At 40.2% G+C, this 17770-nt stretch overlaps 3 protein-coding genes across 5 annotated transcripts in view; 2 read left to right on the plus strand and 1 right to left on the minus strand.

Moving 5' to 3' along the window:
• The window catches only part of LOC308091362 (CD81 antigen-like), a 156576-nt gene that overhangs the window by 76094 nt on the left and 62712 nt on the right, over positions 1–17770 (plus strand). The gene's annotated exons all lie outside the window — the stretch shown is intronic.
• Positions 1–17770, minus strand: part of LOC308091352 (E3 ubiquitin-protein ligase TRIM35-like) — a 194697-nt gene that overhangs the window by 34591 nt on the left and 142336 nt on the right. The window lies entirely within an intron of this gene.
• Positions 1–17770, plus strand: part of pkp3a (plakophilin 3a) — a 66697-nt gene that overhangs the window by 27486 nt on the left and 21441 nt on the right. For both annotated transcript variants that reach the window (XM_080436894.1, XM_080436893.1), the window contains 3 exons: positions 1868–2220; positions 8495–8618; positions 14020–14224. In XM_080436894.1, the coding sequence (XP_080293020.1) occupies positions 1868–2220; positions 8495–8618; positions 14020–14224 (682 nt within the window). The remainder of the gene's footprint in view (positions 1–1867; positions 2221–8494; positions 8619–14019; positions 14225–17770) is intronic.

Consider the following 17770-nt stretch of genomic DNA (forward strand, 5'->3'; position numbering starts at 1 on the left):
AGCACACACCTCACCCACCTAGCACACACCTCACCCACCTAGCACACACCTCACCCCCTAGCACCCACTTCACCCACCTAGCACACACCTCACCCACCTAGTACTCACCTCACCCACCTAGCACACACCTCACCCACCTAGTACTCACCTCACCCACCTAGCACACACCTCACCCACCTAGTACTCACCTCACCCACCTAGCACACACCTCACCCACCTAGTACTCACCTCACCCCCAGCACCCACTTCACCAAACTAGCACACACCTCACCCACCTAGCACCCATCTCACAACCCTAGCACACACCTCACCCACCTAGCACCCACTTAGCACGTACAAGCTCACAATGCGTACAAGCTCACAATGCGTACAAGCTCACAATGCGTACAAGCGATGCGACGCATTGTGAGCTTGTAGATCTGCTATTTTCAAAAGATTTTTATACATTTGAAAACTTGTGAAATGGGACATTCTGCATAATGATTACTTTCTACTTTTGGTACTTTAAGTACGTTTTGATACCAATGCTTTTGTACTTTTACTCAAGTCAATTTTGAATTCCGGACTTTTAACTTGTAACAGAGCATTTCTGCATTGCCGTATTGACACTTTTACTCAAGTAAAACATTTGAGTACTTTTTCCACCACACTGTATGTCTGTGTTTACCTTGTTTACAGTAAGTCACTCTGGATAAAGACTCCTCTACTAAACGCCTACATTGTAAATTATAAAGTCCATAAAGTTATAAGTTCAATAAGTATAACTAAATGCATTTGTAATTAAATACAAATGTTACTTTTCAGGATTCCAATAAAAAAATGGCAAAAAAAAAAATCCGGATTCCAAATCAAAAGTAGCAAAAATAGCCGATCTACAAGCTCAAAACGCGTCGCCGTGCGACGCGTTTTGAGCTTGTAGATCGGCTATTTTTGCTACTTTTGTGTGACATAGAATGGCCACGTGGCCCTCTGGAGTGAGTGTGGAAATTAAAGTTGCATCACCCCTGCAATTGACACTTATTAGCCCGCGGACCCCCGTTTGAAATGACATGCCAGGGACCCCCATAAAGAGAAGGTTTTTACTGCTCTAGCGGTGATTCTCAACCATTTCAATTTCAAGGACCCCCCCAGTTTTGACATGCATTATTCTACGGACCCCCATTTAATGACATTTTTATCCCTAAATCTAAAAAATCCTCTTAATTTAAAGGTAGGGTAAGTGATATTTTTTGGTTAAAACAAAAAGTATTTTGTTAAAAGGTTAAAATATATTCTGATAGTAATCATTGCTATAGAGTGTTTGTTCAGTAACAGGAGTCTCCCCGTCTCTCCAGCTCTTTAATAAACAGAAAATACATTTTCCGGTAGGTGTCAAAATCTCAGCCAATCAGGAGAAAGTACCCATTTTAAGCTTAATTTGTATAGTGTTCCAGTTCCAATTTTGTCTGCTCATTTCTTAGTGTCATCACTTCCAATTTCACTTAAAATTGGAAATGAAACGAAAATGCATTTTCTGTTTAATAAAGAGGTGGAGAGACAAGGAGACTCCTGTTACTGAACAAACACTCTATAGCAATGAATACTATCAGAATATAGAGCTATTCAACACTTATTTTAACCAAAGCAAATCACTTACCCTACCTTTAACTCGGAGAGTGTTTGGTTCCATTTAGTACACTCTCTGAGTTACAGACCCATAAGGGTCCATTTGGTTCCTAATCTATCATTCAGCTGGGGACCCCCTGGAACTCCTTCAAGGACCCCTGGGGGTCCCCGGACCCCACTTTGAGAACCAATGGTTTACAGTAAGTCACTGTGCGTAAAGAGTCCTCTACTAAACGCCTACATTGTACATTATAAATGACAGGTGGTCCAGTCTCACTCCTTCAAAGGCCCCGCCTACCGCACCATCAGCAGGATCAACAACCGCAACACCCGTATGAGCATGGGCTCCACGCTGACCCAGACCCAGATGTCCTCCGGGGGCAGCAGCTACGGTGGAGGAGGAGGAGGAGGAGGAGGAGGAGGAGGAGGAGGAGGAGGTGGAGGAGGCTTCATCATGGACCCCACGGGCTCGCAGGGCAACCTGACCATGCTGCAGCCTGTGGGCAGGCTGTCCCGGGCCATGTCCGTGAAGAGCTTCCACAGCGTGGGCAAAGGCGTGGACATCTTCGACGGCCGCATGGTGGGCAGCGCGGGCAGCATGGGCAACCTCAGCGGGTGAGAAGGAACACTAACATATATATATATATATATATATATACACACACAGTGGTGGAAAGTACATTTACTCAAGTACTGTACTTAACTCATTCCGTGCCACACTTAGTTCTGGCTTTATCACCCCTGTGCCAAGGCCAAAAAATACATTGTAAAAAAAAAAAAGTGCTTAGGAGCCGAGATACAGCCTTTTTTCAGTAAGAAGTTAAACAAGAAGTGAATGGAGCAGCAAATCTTCAAATCAATCATATCTTGGGTTCTGAGCACTTGGGTTCTGAGCATTCTTTTTCAAGAGCGCCAATGAGTGCCAATGACGTCGGCGACGTCATTGGCACTCTGGGCTTATGAAAAACGTGACGTCGGCGACGTCTTAAGTGCATTTTTTTAGGTACTTTTACTTTAGTGGAGTATTGCGAATGTTCTACTCCACTACATCTCAGAGGCAAATATTGTACTTTTACTCCACTACAATTATTTTGAAAACTTTAGTTACTTGTGAGATCGTAGATCTGCTATTTTCAAACATTTTTGTACTTTGATTGATTGATGTACTTTTATTTAGTAAGACATGAGAATCACAGTACATGGAAGTACAAATTCACAATACAAGGTCTACTAAACTGGAAGACTCAGTAAGCACGTAGCTTTTTTAAGATGAGAACCCCATGCACACAAATCATGATGACATATAAGAGACAGACAGATATACACACTACTATACAGAATGTCATACAATCAGCTTACAGGTTACTGGTATGAAGAGAGAAAAACATATATACAAAATACAAAAGAAGAAAATGAAGGAGGGGGGGGGGGTAGGTTGAGAGACAGGGGCCATTTTCGAATTGCAGCCTCCTGAAGGTGTATCTTTAGGGCAGTTTTGAAAGTGAGTAGGGTTTTACTTTTGGTACTTTAAGTACATTTTGATACCAATAGTTTTGTACTTTACTTGAGTACCGGTACAGTTTTTTATTCCGGACTTTTACTTCCACCACTGCATAGAATGAATTAGTTTTTTTTATTGTCAAGTGGAATATTCGTCTCTTGAGCAACACAGCAGCCCGGGGATGATGAAGACATTTACTTAGAAAGACACTCTCTGATAAAAACAGAAAGTACATACAGTACTTCCTCTGAGGAAGAGAATGAAGGAACTGAAACTAGATGAGTAAACGTACATGAACCTGGATCAAGTGCTGTCAGTAACACGTTAACCCTTTTAGACCGGGAACGCATCTGTGTCCTTTTTAGATGTATTTGGCTATAAAAAAAAATAGCAGATCTACAAGCTCATAGCGCGGCACCGAGTGCCGCGCTATGAGCTTGTAGATCTGCTATTTTTTTTTAATCGTGAACATTCGTGCAAATCTTTGAAATATATGTATATATGATTTTAAAGCGAACCTTTTTAACTCAAATCTTTGCTTCTGGGGGATTCTATAAAATGTCTTCTAAATCCTATTTTTTTTTAAAAACAACGTATGTTGCTATAATATCAGTGGTTCTACAACTTCTTTCATGGCAAGGACCCCCAAAATGATACGTGTTTGGCCGTGGTGGACCCCCATCTCAAAATATTTAAAAGAGTTGAAAAATGTTGGCTTTAAAAAAGAACATATATTCAAAGTTTGCACAAAATGTTCACGATTTTTCAAAAATAGCAGATCTACAAGCTCATAGCGCTATGAGCTTGTAGATCTGCTATTTTTTAATAGCCCAAATGAATCTCAAAATGACACGGATGCGTTCCTGGTCTTAACACTTTACCTGCCAATCACGAGTATAACCGTTGATGAAAAATACACCCGTTTACTGCCATCCACGAGTATAACCGTTTTTTTTTTTTTGGTCTTTTTTTTTTCAATTTATCCACACAGAACCAGAGATATCACGATCCAAAGATTTCTAGCTCCATTCACTCCTTGGTTAACTTATTACTTTAAAATCCTGTATCTCGGCTCCTGTGTAAAAAACATTTAAACACTGGCACTGGGGGAAGTAAAATATAAAAAACCCTCTGGCAGGGAATGTGTTAATGGATTAAGTATGTATTTGTCTCATCGGCAACAACTGCACGGTGAGGGAAACGCCACTTTCTGACGAACCCACTGATCATTTCACAACACCTTTCTAGCTGACAGAGAACTGAGATTTGGCACACTTTTTCTAGACCCCCCCCCCCCCCCCCCCCTCCCCCTGTCCCTGACCTTTGGGCCCCTGGGGGGGGGGGGGGGGGGGACCAGGGTTCCCAGGGTTCCCGTTCAGGAATCCAGCTCTGACTGCTTTTGAAAAAAAAAAAACAGTGCTGATAGCATCGGGAAAAAAACCCTTCTGGAATACTGTTGTTTTGCTATTTTCCCAACAGTTTGAGTATACGAATATATATGGAGATAAGGTTGAACATTGTGGAGTGCTCCTTTAATGTATATACTCCGCTGCACGACGGATCTTCGCTTGCCGACAAGATATAGATGATATCATAGATATAAACGCTTCAAAGTGATTTGCATGACAATGCGTGTAGTTGTTATTACGGAACAACAGAAGGCTTTACTGTTGGCTACGAGGACTAGGAGATCACATGACAGGAAAACCACAGTGATCCGTTCTGACACTGATAGTTAGTGTGTTAGTTTGTGACACTGATAGTGTGTTAGTTTGTGACACTGATAGTGTGTTAGTTTGTGACACTGATAGTGTGTTAGTTTTAGTAACATACTGACATGCTGGGGCAGTGATGTCATCGCGGGGGGGAAGGGGGGGGACTCTGGTTCGACTGGTTTTGGGCGTGGCAGTGCGGCTCTTTCACACCAACCAACACCCTGTAGCAGTGGTGTAAAGTAACTAAGTACATTTACTCAAGTACTGTACTTGTAAGTAGAATTTTGAGGGGTTATCTACTTTACTGGAGTATTTCCAATTTTCTGTACTTTTACTTCTACTCCACTGCATCTCAGATGCAAATATTGTACTTTTACTCCACTACTTTAATTATTTGAAAACTTTAGTTACTAGTTACTTTTGATTATTAATACAAAACACACAGTAACAACTTCAACCCTATATTTCGGCCATTTGAAAATAGCAGATCTACAAGCTCACAATGCGTCGCGATGCAACGCAGTGTGAGCCTGTAGATCTGCTATTTTCAAAATATTTTGTATACATTTTGAACTTGTGAATTGGGACATTCTACACAATGAGTACTTTTACTTTTGGTACTTTAAGTACCTTTCGATACCAATACCTTTTGTACTTTTACTGAAGTCAATTTTGAATTCCGGACTTTTACTTGTAACAGAGTATTTCTAAATTTCAGTATTGATACTTTTACTTAAAGGGATACTTCACTTTCGGGCCGGGGACACATTTAAAAAATATATTAAAAATAAATGAAAAAAGTTATGGAAAATTCATGGCCCCCTCACACATTAGTAGGACACTGCGTGTCGTGAGGGGGCCATGAATTTTCCATAACTTTTTTCATTTATTTTTAATATTTTTTTTAAATGTGTCCCCGGCCCGAAAGTGAAGTATCCCTTTAAGTAAAGAATGTGAATACTTCCACCACCACTGCCAACACCCTGTAGTTGCCATGTCTGCTTCTTTTAAGCGACTCAGGTCTTGTTTTTCGGTGAAGTGTCTTCTATTGGTAGGTGCGGGACTATTGGGGGCTTGTTTCTAAAGTGTAGTTTGTTGCTTATTTGGTCTTGATTCCTAATGTTGTTTAAACCAGTGGTTCTCAAACATTTTCATGTCAAGGACCCAGAAATAGAGAAATAGTTTTTGTCCACAGACCCCCTCCATCTAAAAAAAATGTGTTTGTGTTGTTAAAATGTTAAAAAAATAAATCAAAATGTTTCACTTTTTTCCCCACAATTTTCTTTTGGAAAACAGCAGATCTACAAGCTCACAACGCGTCGCATCGCCGATCGCCGATCTACAGCCAAGCTTGTAGATCGGCTGTTTTCAAATAGCCAACGTACATGTTTTACATTTCTCATGTTTCACATTTCTCATGTGGCCTATTAGTTTTCATAGACCCTGGTTGCTCATTCCTCTCGCAACATCTGGCAACACTGGTGGCAAACTGGCAACACACACCCTGTGGTTGTTATGGAGGAAATCTCTGATCTCAGATCAGCTCCTAAACTCGTTGGAATATCCCCGCTGTGGTTTTTTATTCTGTGTTAAAGAGCATAAACACATTCCATCTCCTACCAGCGTTCTGTGCTAAGTATGGGAAGCCAGAGTGTTGTGAAAGGTCGCTAACGGTGTCACCAAACATTCTGATGCATACTTGTGGATAACAGTGTCGTGACAGAGTAGCAAGAAATAGCACGATACGACGATGTCGTAGACAGACAGACAGACAGACAGACAGGCAGGCAGGCAGGCAGGCAGGCAGGCAGGCAGGCAGGCAGGCAGACAGACAGACAGACAGACAGGCAGGCAGGCAGGCAGGCAGGCAGGCAGGCAGGCAGACAGACAGACAGGCATAGCAGCACTGGATGAATAGGGTTGTCACGATTACACAATTTAAGTTGACATATATGGGTGACAGACAGTTGCCATTTTTATTATAAAAACAAACAGTACTGGGTTTGGTGATGTTCTCTATAAGAGGTGTGTAACTTTGATGATGCAGAGGGCCACTATATTTCCACACTCACTCCAGGGTGCCACATTGCATATAGTGTCGGGTGTTTCAACCTTTTTCGTAAATTTATGCCGTACTTCGCCATACTATGTCACACAAGAGTAGCAAAAATATTCAACAATTCAAAAATAGCTCATCTACAAGCTCAAAACGCGTCGCACTGCGACGCGTTTTGAGCTTGTAGATCGGCTATTTTTTTATTGGAATCCAGACTTTTTTTTTTTTTTTTTTTTATCCTGAAAAGTAAATGTTTTATTTAATTTCAAATGCATTTAGTTATACTTATGTTAACTTTATGAACTTAAATACAAATATATTGGACATAAAAAAGACAATATAATGTTAATACTAGTCATTAAGCTACTAATATAGACTGAAGTAATTAAAGTTTGAAATTGTAACAGCTGAAATCAATGATGTATCAGTATTCCCATATTAACCTGCGGGGCCACATTAAGGTGGGGGCCGCATGTGATGGGTTTAAAGCGTTCATGTGGCCTACGGTATAGTATAGTCGCTTCTTTTGGGCTTGTTTTCATAGACCTGCGGTTGCTTATTTCTCTCACAAAATCTGGCAACACTTCTATGGGAGACGCTGACATACTGTGAAAAGCACCGAGTCGGGTTGAGTTCAGTCCAGCATAGATCAGTCTGGAATCGAAAATTCAAGGAAATCCGTGTCCCCCTCCAGTCCCTATGTCAGCCCACGGCTCTTACGGACAGTACATGTATGTATTTCACCTTCATTGTTTAGGAATCAGTGCCAGTGTCGGGGGGGGGGGAGGGGGGGGGTGCAAATATTATTAGTTGTGAGATTGTATTTTGCATTAACCCATTAAGACCTAGAACTGTGTCATTTTTAGATTTGAGCTAAAAAGCATTATTTTACACTTTGGGCTATTCAAAAATAGCAGATATACAAGCTCATAGCGCGGCACCGAGTGCCGCGCTACGAGCTTGTAGATCTGCTATTTTTGAAAAATTGTGAAAATGTATGCAAATCTTTGAATATATATATATATTTAAAGCGAACATTTTTAACTCAAATCTTTGCTTCTGGGGGGTCCCTGGAACAAAATATTTTGATGGGGGTCCGCGGCCAAATACATATCATTTTGGGGGTCCTTGACATGAAAAAGATTGAGCACCACTGATATAGAAACATACATTTTTCAGAAGACTGTTGAGATTTAGGAGACATGTAGAATCGGCTCGGGTCTCAATGGGTTAATCCAGTGGTTCTCCACCAGTGGTCCTTGGAGGGGGGGGGGGTACCAGCAAAATTAGTTAACATAGCGTCACAATCATTTTAACCACTTAGCTTTGGCTATTCAAAAATAGCAGATATACAAGCTATCAGCTTGTAGATCTGCTATTTTTGAAAAATCTTTGAAAAGGTGTGCAATTCATTCAATATATATATATATATATTTTTTTTTTATTCAAATCTTTGCTTCTGGGAGGGGGGTCCGCGGCCAAGTGTATATCAATTTTTAGGGGTCCTTGGCATGAAAACGGTTGAAAACCACTGCTTTAATCCATGCATTACTGTATGATCTCTCATATTGTAGAGTTATTAAACGTGTTGTGTTTTGGTGTGTTGTGTTGACACAGGATTGCCAGTCTGGACATGCCGTCTGCAGTGGAACACCTGAAGGCGTCGGATCCCAACCTGCAGGTTCTGGGAGCGGCCTACATTCAGCACGAGTGTTACAACAACGCAGAGGCCAAGCAGGAGGTACGGAATCTAAACACGAAAACCTTTCCTTTTTGCCGCTACGCCTGTCAGATATACATTTATATATGATAAAAGAGTCAGCCATACATTTCTATGATAAAGAGTCAGCCATACATTTCTATATGATAAAGAGTCTGTGTCATACATTTCTATGATAACCCATTAAAGGGGAACGCATCTGTGTCATTTATAGATTTGGGCTATTCAAAAATAGCAGATCTACAAGCTCTTAGCTATGAATAATTGTTTTTTAACCCATTGATACCTGGAACGCATCTGTGTCACTTTAGATGTCTTTGGCTATTCAAAAATAGCAGATATACAAGCTCATAGTGCGGCACCGAGTGCCGCACTATGAGCTTGTAGATCTGCTATTTATGAAAAATCGTGAAAAAATATTTTTTATATTTTTTTCAAAAAACTGTTAGGATTTAGATTTTTTTTTTAAGCGGCCTCAGGTCTTAATGGGTTAAAAGCGAACATTTGAAAAATATCTTGTTCCAGGGACCCCCCCCCCAGAAGCAAAGATTTACCCAAAATAAATAATGCGCAGCACATCAGACGACGCGAGGCGCTTTTGCGTACCAACAGCTGGGACAGGAATTTCCAAGCTTTTATTTTTTTAGCAAAACTAAAAAAATAAAAGCCTGGAGATCGAGGCCTAGGAATTTACTTCCTGAAGCCACACTCACACAATCACGCTAAAGCACGCGTCGGCCCCATGTTACAGCCATTAGGCGCAGGGGGGGGAGGGGACGCATGCTGCACGTGATTGTGTGAGTGTTGCCTCGCATCCTGACACACAGACACAGCAAAATATGCCGTGAACGTCCCCAATCTGGCCGATTAAAAAGCAGCGCAGCACAGGGCACCAACCTTGGGGGGGTTCACCAAACGGCGTGAGAAAAAAAAACGGCGGAATTTGGAAGCAGAGCGTTCCTTTTTTCTCTCGCAATTAAATAGCAGATCTACAAGCTCATGTGCCGTGCTATGAGCTTGTACTGTAGATCTGCTATTTTTTTAATAGCCAAAGAAATCTAAAATGACACAGATGCTTACCCGGTCTTAAAGGAGAAATCCGGACATTTTAAGTGTTATCTTTGATGTGTAGTTACTCACGCACCGAGTTAGGAAGTGGCGTTGAGTTTTCCAGCGATAGCCCTGTCTGTGAGTCTGGTCGACCCCCAACATAGGCATAGTGGGAGGCGCGTGTCTTAGTGAAAATCGCCTAATTCCACCGCTCCAAACTTCTTTTTTTTCCCACAAATCCTCCTCATGGTGTCTCCTGATACTTTCACATGCACTGTTTATCACTCACGAGCTGGCGTTCAAAATCTCGCGTCTCGCGAGATTTCCCGAGGAGCGCAGTGAGCCGAGGACGGGAAATCTCGCGAGACGCGAGATTTCACGCGAGAGGAAAACATTCACGTCGCTGACCATGAACGCCAGCTCGTGAGTGATAAACAGTGCATGTGAAAGTATCAGGAGACACCATGAGGAGGATTTGTGGAAAAAAAAATAAGTTTGGAGCTGTGGAATTAGGCGATTTTCACTAAGACACGCGCCTCCCACTATGCCTATGTTGGGGGTCGACCAGACTCACAGACAGGGCTATCGCTGGAAAAACTCAACGCCACTTCCTAACTCGGTGCGTGAGTAACTACACATCAAAGATAACACTTAAAATGTCCGGATTTCTCCTTTAATAAAGACTCTCTGTCATCCATTTCTATGATAAAGAACTCAGATGATATTTGAGCACCTCAATGGAAGGTTGGAACAGCATCAATAAACGCTGCGTGCGAGGCCAGCGCTGTGGACGTGATGATATCCACACAGCGTTCCTCCCCTCGCTCACTAAGTGCTTTCTGTGTACACATCGCCTTAACCCTTTCAGACCGGCAACGCATCTGTGTGTAATTTTTTTGATGTATTTGGCTATTCAAAAATAGCAGATCTACAAGCTCATAGCGCGGCACTCTGTGATCTGCTATTTTTTTTGGAAAAGTCTTGCAAATTTGTGGAAATCTTTGAAGTTTGAACATATATATATATATATTTTAAAGCAAACATTTGTAACTCAAATCTTTGATTCTGGGGGGGGGGTACCTGGAACAACATTATTTGAGTTGGAGGTCCACGGGCCAAATACATATAATTTTGGGGGTCCTCGACGTGAAAAAAAGTTTGGAGAACCACTGATTATAGCAACGTACGTTTTTTCAAAAAAATGTTAGGATTTAGAAGACATTTGTATAGAATCCCCCCAGAAGCAAAGATTTGAGTTTTAAAAAAATCGCTTTAAAAACATATATTAAAAGATTTTGCAAAAATCACGATAAAAAATAAATAAATAGCAGATCTACAAGCTCATAGCGCGGCACTCGGTGCCGCGCTATGAGCTTGTAGATCTGCTATTTTTTTAATAGCCCAAAGAAATCTTAAAATGACACACAGATGCGTTCCCGGTCTTAATGGGTTAATGCTGGTTTTCAACTCCTTTTGTACATCCGGGTAGCTCAGCCAGTAGAGCGCTCGTCTTTTTTGGGACCGCAGAGGCTCTGAGTTCGATCCCCGGGCATCAAACGCCAACTAAAGGCGTATGAATAACAGGGCTTGGGTGTGGTGGCATGATGTGTTTTAAGTAGTGTGTGAGCTGATGGTGTACAGTAGGTGTGGCTGCTCCACCCTCAGCAATCCATCTTCCCAGAGGGGTCTATATAATAGCGCGTTGAAAACCGGGGGCAGACTCCGGCGTTCTCGGCCGATACTCACGATAAGCCTCTCTCTGACTGACTTACTTACTTCATTCAGGTACCAGGTACGCCCCTGTGTCGCTGTAAACACACAGACTAAACACAGCAGAGCAGACGCACACACACACACACACACACACACACACACACACACACACACACACACACACACACACACACACACACACACACACACGCACATGAGTCGCTCGTAACTGTAGAAAGTCAGCGCTGTGCTGACCGTACACACGTTTAATAATCACACGACCACGTCACTTTATTGAATTAACCCATTAAGACCTGGAACTGTGTCATTTTTAGATTTGAGCTAAAAAGCATTATTTTACACTTTGGGCTATTCAAAAATAGCAGATATACAAGCTCATAGCGCGGCACCGAGTGCCGCGCTACGAGCTTGTAGATCTGCTATTTTTGAAAATTTGGGAAAATGTGTGCAAATCTTTGAATATATATATTTTTAAAACGAACATTTTTAACTCAAAACTTTGCTTCTGGGGGGTCCCTGGAACAACATATTTTGATGGGGGTCCGCGGCCAAATACATATATTTGTGGGGGTCCTTGACATGAAAAAGATTGAGCACCACTGATATAGAAACATAAGTTTTTCAGAATACTGTTGGGATTTAGGAGACATGTAGAATCGGCTTCAGGTCTCAATGGGTTAAAACATAACAAAGGTCAAGCTGAAACAGGTGATCTGTTTAGTAACGGTGATAGACAGTTCACAGCAGTGTTGATTTTGACCGCAACTTTTGATTCAGTTTTAGTCATAGTCTTCTGAATACAATTCCTAATTTAGTTCTAGTCATATTTTAGTCATCTGAAATGTTTTAGTTTTTGTCTAGTTTTTAGTCGACTAAATCTACAGTTGATTTAGTCGACGCACACAGAGACATAAATAGACTCATGCAGTCTTTGAATTAAAGTTTTACTGCATTCAATATTTTGTATTAAACATAATTTGATGGGTCATCTTTTGGCCAATTCCGACAGCACTACTAAGCACGGACGTGTGCAAAAGAATGCATGTATTCCAACGGTATCCCGATTCAAACGGTATATATACCACCCCTCCAAACCCAAATGAAAATTCATTCCGGTCAGACCGGAATGGAATATTCTATTCCAATTGAGGTGTTTACATGAGCATTTTTATTCTGAATGAGCAGTCATTCGGAATATTAGTGGAATATTCCTGTCCAGGTAAACTCAGCCACTGAGGTTTTCCTCATTTGGAGTGATGTCGATAGTTACATACAGAGATATAATAAAATAAGCAGAGCAGAACACCCAATAAAAAAAAAGACGGAAGTTAAAAGATGTAATAGTTAAATAAAATATGTATTAATTGGGTTGAATTGTCCAGGGTTAGTGAGAGTGTCAGATCTCCAGGAATGTGTGTAAAAATAATCAGAGGTCTGATGATGCACAACAAACTAAAGTTGAGAACAAACCCTCAGGACCTGAAGCATCAGACTCACATGTTGCTGTCAGTCACAGACGTTGCTTAATAGTTATCTTGGCGTTGTTATGATGTTCCATTTGTTCATCATTACTGGATTCAACAATCACAATGTTATCAGTTCTGTTTGCTGTCACTTTGTATTATGATCACATTTTGACACAGTGATGGCCGTGTTCCCTATGCTTTTAAATAAACCCATTAGATAATTCACTCACTGCTGGTAGCTTTAGCCTCCTAAACCAGTGGTTGGGGGAAGCAGTTTTACTTCAGCTGTTAAAAAATAGCCGATCTACAAGCTCGTAGATCGTTTGTGAGCTTGTAGATCGGCCTTTTCTGATTAGCTGAAGTATAAAAAAATGTTTTAAGAAAAAATATATAATTAAATATAAAATACAACGTGCAAGGGAAAATCAATGGGGAGCGGGTCAAACATTTCAAAACGAAGGATTTCATCGCTAGGTAATACAAGTATTCCGTTAATTTATGCCAGGTGAGTATTTATAAACATTTTTAACTCAAATCTTTGCTTCTGGGGGATTCTACAAAATGTCTTCTAAATAAATGTTGCTATAATCAGTGGTTCTCAAACTTTTTCAAGTCAAGGACCCCCAAAATTATATGTATTTGGCTGCCGACCCCCATCTCAAAATATTTTGTTCCAGGGACCCCCAGAAGCAAAGATTTGAGTAAAAAAAAAGATATATATATTCAAAGATTTGCACACAATGTGCAATAATTGAACACAATTTGCACACAAAAGTATAAATATATATTCAAATATTTGCACACATTTTCACGATTTTCTTCCCAAAAATGATGTGCTTGTAGATCTGCTATTTTTTTTGAATAGCCAAAGAAATCTATGAAATGACACAGATACGTTTCCTGGTCTTAAATGCATTAACCCATTGATACCTGGAACGCTTCTGTGTCACTTTAGATGCCTTTGGCTATTCAAAAATAGCAGATATACAAGCTCATAGCGCGGCACCGAGTGCAGCGCTACGAGCTTGTAGATCTGCTATTTTTGAAAAATCGTGAAAAAATATTTTTTATATTTTTTTCAAAAAACTGCTAGGATTTAGATTTTTTTAAAGAATCACCTCAGGTTTTAATGGGTTAAAACTCTTAACTCTCTTTGTCTCTCTGGTCATCAGGTGCGTCGCTACAAGGGCATCGGGGAGCTGGTCAAGCTGTTCAACGGGGACAACGACGAGGTGAAGCGCTACGCCACGGGCGCCACGCGCAACCTGATCTACGAGAGCATGGACAACAAGGTGGCTCTGATCGACGAGGGAGGCATCCCCCAGCTCATAGAGGCTCTGAAGGAGAACGACGACGAACTGCGGAAGAACATCACCGGTAGGCGACCGAAACACTACTGAACACACCATGTTTAACCCATTAAGACCTGGGACGCATCTGTGTCATTTTTAGATTTGAGCTAAAAAGCATTATTTTACACTTTGGCTATTCAAAAAATAGCAGATCTACAAGCTCGTAGCGCTACGAGCTTGTCGATCTGATATTTTTTCAAAAACAGAGAAAATGTGCGCAAATCTTTGAATATATATATATATTTTTAAAGCGAACATTTGTAACTCAAATCTTTGCTTCTGGGGGTCCCTCCCTGGAAAGAAATATTTTGAGATGGGGGTCCACGGCCAAATACATATACATTTTGGGTTCCTTGACATTAAAAAGTTTGAAAAGCACTGACATAGCAACAGAAGTTTTTTTCAAAAAAACAAACTACTGTTTGTAGAATCGGAACGTCAGGACTCAATGGGTTAAACTGAAGAGTTGTAAGCAACACAGCTTGCATACGGCCCACCTTATAGTACACATTACATTACATTACATTACATTACATTACATTACATTACATTACAGTCATTTAGCAGACGCTTTTATCCAAAGCGTCTTACAATAAGTGCATTCAACATAGGTAGGGAACGAAACTACTAATCACCATAGGTCTTAAGTGCATTCTCTTCTAAAACAAGCAGCTACGAGTATACCTAGCGCTAAGGTAAAAGTGCAATATATCAGCTACCTACTGTCTTAAACAGATTAGACAAAATAGCAAAATCAAATGAGCAAGAGCTAAAACAAATAAGTACCAAATAAACACGATCCAATAAAACAAGAGCTCGTACACATAATTGACAACAAGTGGCGGAAAAAGTACTGAAATGTTTTACTTAAGTAAGAGTATCAATACTGCAATGCAGAAATACTCTGTTTCAAGTAAAAGTCCGGTATTCAAAATTGACTTGAGTAAAAGTACAAAAGTGTTGGTATCAAAATGAACTTAACGTAAAAGTATTCATTATGCAGAATGCCCCGTATCACAAGGTAAAATGTATACAATGTACAGTATTCAAATATTTTGAAAATAGCAGATCTACAAGCTCACAAATGCGACGCGTTGTGAGCTTGTAGATCTGCTATTTTCAAACAGCCAAAGTTTAAATAGGGCTGAAGTGGTTAATGTATGTTTTGTAACAATAATCAAAATCTACAAAGTAACTAAAGTTTTAAAAAATTGTAGTGGAGTAAAAAGTGCAATATTTGCCTCTGAGATGTAGTGGAGAGTAGAAGTAAAAGTATAGAAAATAGGAAATACTCCAGTAAAGTAAAAAAAATACCTCAAAATTGTACTTAAGTACAGTACTTGAGTAAATGTACTTAGTTACTTTCCACCACTGATATTACACACTGGCAGAAAGCCAGATTGTGGGTTCTGAATAGAGCAGTGAGAGTCAGTCTGCTCTCTCCAGATCTGATAATGTAATCTGCTAACATAACATAACATCTCTCCATGACATCCTCTCTGGACCCAGAACCGGATCAGCCAGTCTCACATAGAGAGACCTGATCCCATAGTCTAGGTGTGTCGAGGTGCATTGTGAGTTGTGACAACACTGGTGACTGATGTCTGACTGACTGACACACCCAAACCTAACACGCCCTTTTATTGATGTGTTGCTGCCTTATGCAGCCTATACAGTAGCTGCCATGTGTTTAATCTGCTGTCATTTTTTTTAACATGAACAAACTGGGAAAACAAACTACAAAATCAGCCTCTGGGGGGTTTAATGCTTGTAGATCTACTATTTTTGAAAAATCATGACATTTTTGGCAAATCTTTGAATATATATATTTTTAAAGCTAAAACATTTTTTTGCTTCTAGGGGATTCTACAAATGTCTTCTAAATCCTAACAGTTAAAAAAAAGAAGCTTTTGTTGCTATAATATCAGTGGTTCTCAAACTTTTTCATGTCAAGGACCCCCAAAATGATATGTATTTGGCCGCGGACCCCCATCTAAAAAATAGCAGATCTACAAGCTCATAGCACGGCACTCGGTGCCGCGCTATGAGCTTGTAGATCTGCTATTTTTGAATAGTATAAAATAATGTTTTTTAAGTGGTTACACAGATGTGTTCCCGGTCTTTAATGGGTTGTAAGGGGTTAATGTTTGGCTTCAGAAACAAACCGGTGCTGGAGCGGTGTGTGTGGGGTTGTGTGTGTGGGTTGACACCCAGCTGTGATTGGTCAATCCCTTACACACGTCCTGTTTTGAAAAAACTGTGAGTTCCGATTGGCTCATTCATTCCACATTGTAAACTCCCACGTCACCCAGCAGTCATATTTACTGTCATTGTCACATCTGTGCAATTTCACAATATGTAGATTAGACCTGAATGATCCTCAGCCTGTATGCAGTGGTGTAAAGTAACTAAGTACATTTACTCAAAGTACTGTACTTAAGTACAGTTTTGAGGTATTTCTTACTTTACTGGAGTATTTCCCATTTTTCAGTACTTTTACTTCTACTCCACTACATCTCAGAGGCAAATATTGCACTTTTACTCCCCTACAATTATTTTAAAACTTTAGTTACTAGTTACTTTGTAGATTCGGGTTATTATTACAAAACCACTTCAGACCTATTATATACTTTGGCTATTTGATAATAGCAGATCTACAAGCTCACAACGCGTCGCTTTGCGACGCGTTGTGAGCTTGTAGATCTGCTATTATCAAATGATTTTTATACATTTTATACATTTGAAAACTTGAAATGGGCATAATTCTGCATAACGAGTACTTTTACTTTTGGTACTTTCAGTACATTTTGATGCCAATACTAAGTCAATTTTGAATACCGAACTTGTACTTGTAACAGACTATTACTACAACAGGGTGTATATATTGATACTTTTACTCAAGTAAGAAATGTGAGTAGTTTTTCCACCACTGATATTTACTGTCATTGTCACATCTGTGCAATTTCACAATATGTAGATTAGACCGGAATGATCCTCAGCCTGTATCGTGCTGAGTCGACACACAGGTGACTCATACATGACTCATCATCTCACATCTCCTCCCTTCAGTTTAATGTGAGATAATGACTCAGAGAGTGAGAGGATTGATCAATCATTAGTTTACTAGACAACAGTTTGACGACTTAGTTACTACGGTACAATATAGACATCTATTCCTGGGGTGATGCAACTTTGATGATGCAGAGGGCCACTATATTTCCACACTCACTCCAGAGGGCCACATTGCTATATACTGTCAGAGGGCAGACACCTGTTATCTCTGTATTTTAACTTTTTTTGTAAATGTTAATTAATGCCGTACTTCGCCATTCTATGTCACACAAAAGTGAAAAAATAACAAAAGTAGCAGATCTATAAGCTCAAAACTGTGACACGTTTAGAGCTTGTAGATATTTTTGAATTGGAATCCTGATTGTTGTTTTTTGCTATTTTTGATTTGGAATCCTGAAAAGTTAACATTTTTATTTAATTTCAAATGCATTCAGTTATGTTGCAGTTATGCTGCATGTGGCCGGGGGCCACAAGCAGCTGTGCAGTACATGAATATAGA

The sequence above is a fragment of the Gymnoscopelus braueri genome, assembly GCF_963280865.1.
Source record: "Gymnoscopelus braueri genome assembly, chromosome: 9".
Classification (NCBI taxonomy): Eukaryota; Metazoa; Chordata; class Actinopteri; order Myctophiformes; family Myctophidae; genus Gymnoscopelus; species Gymnoscopelus braueri.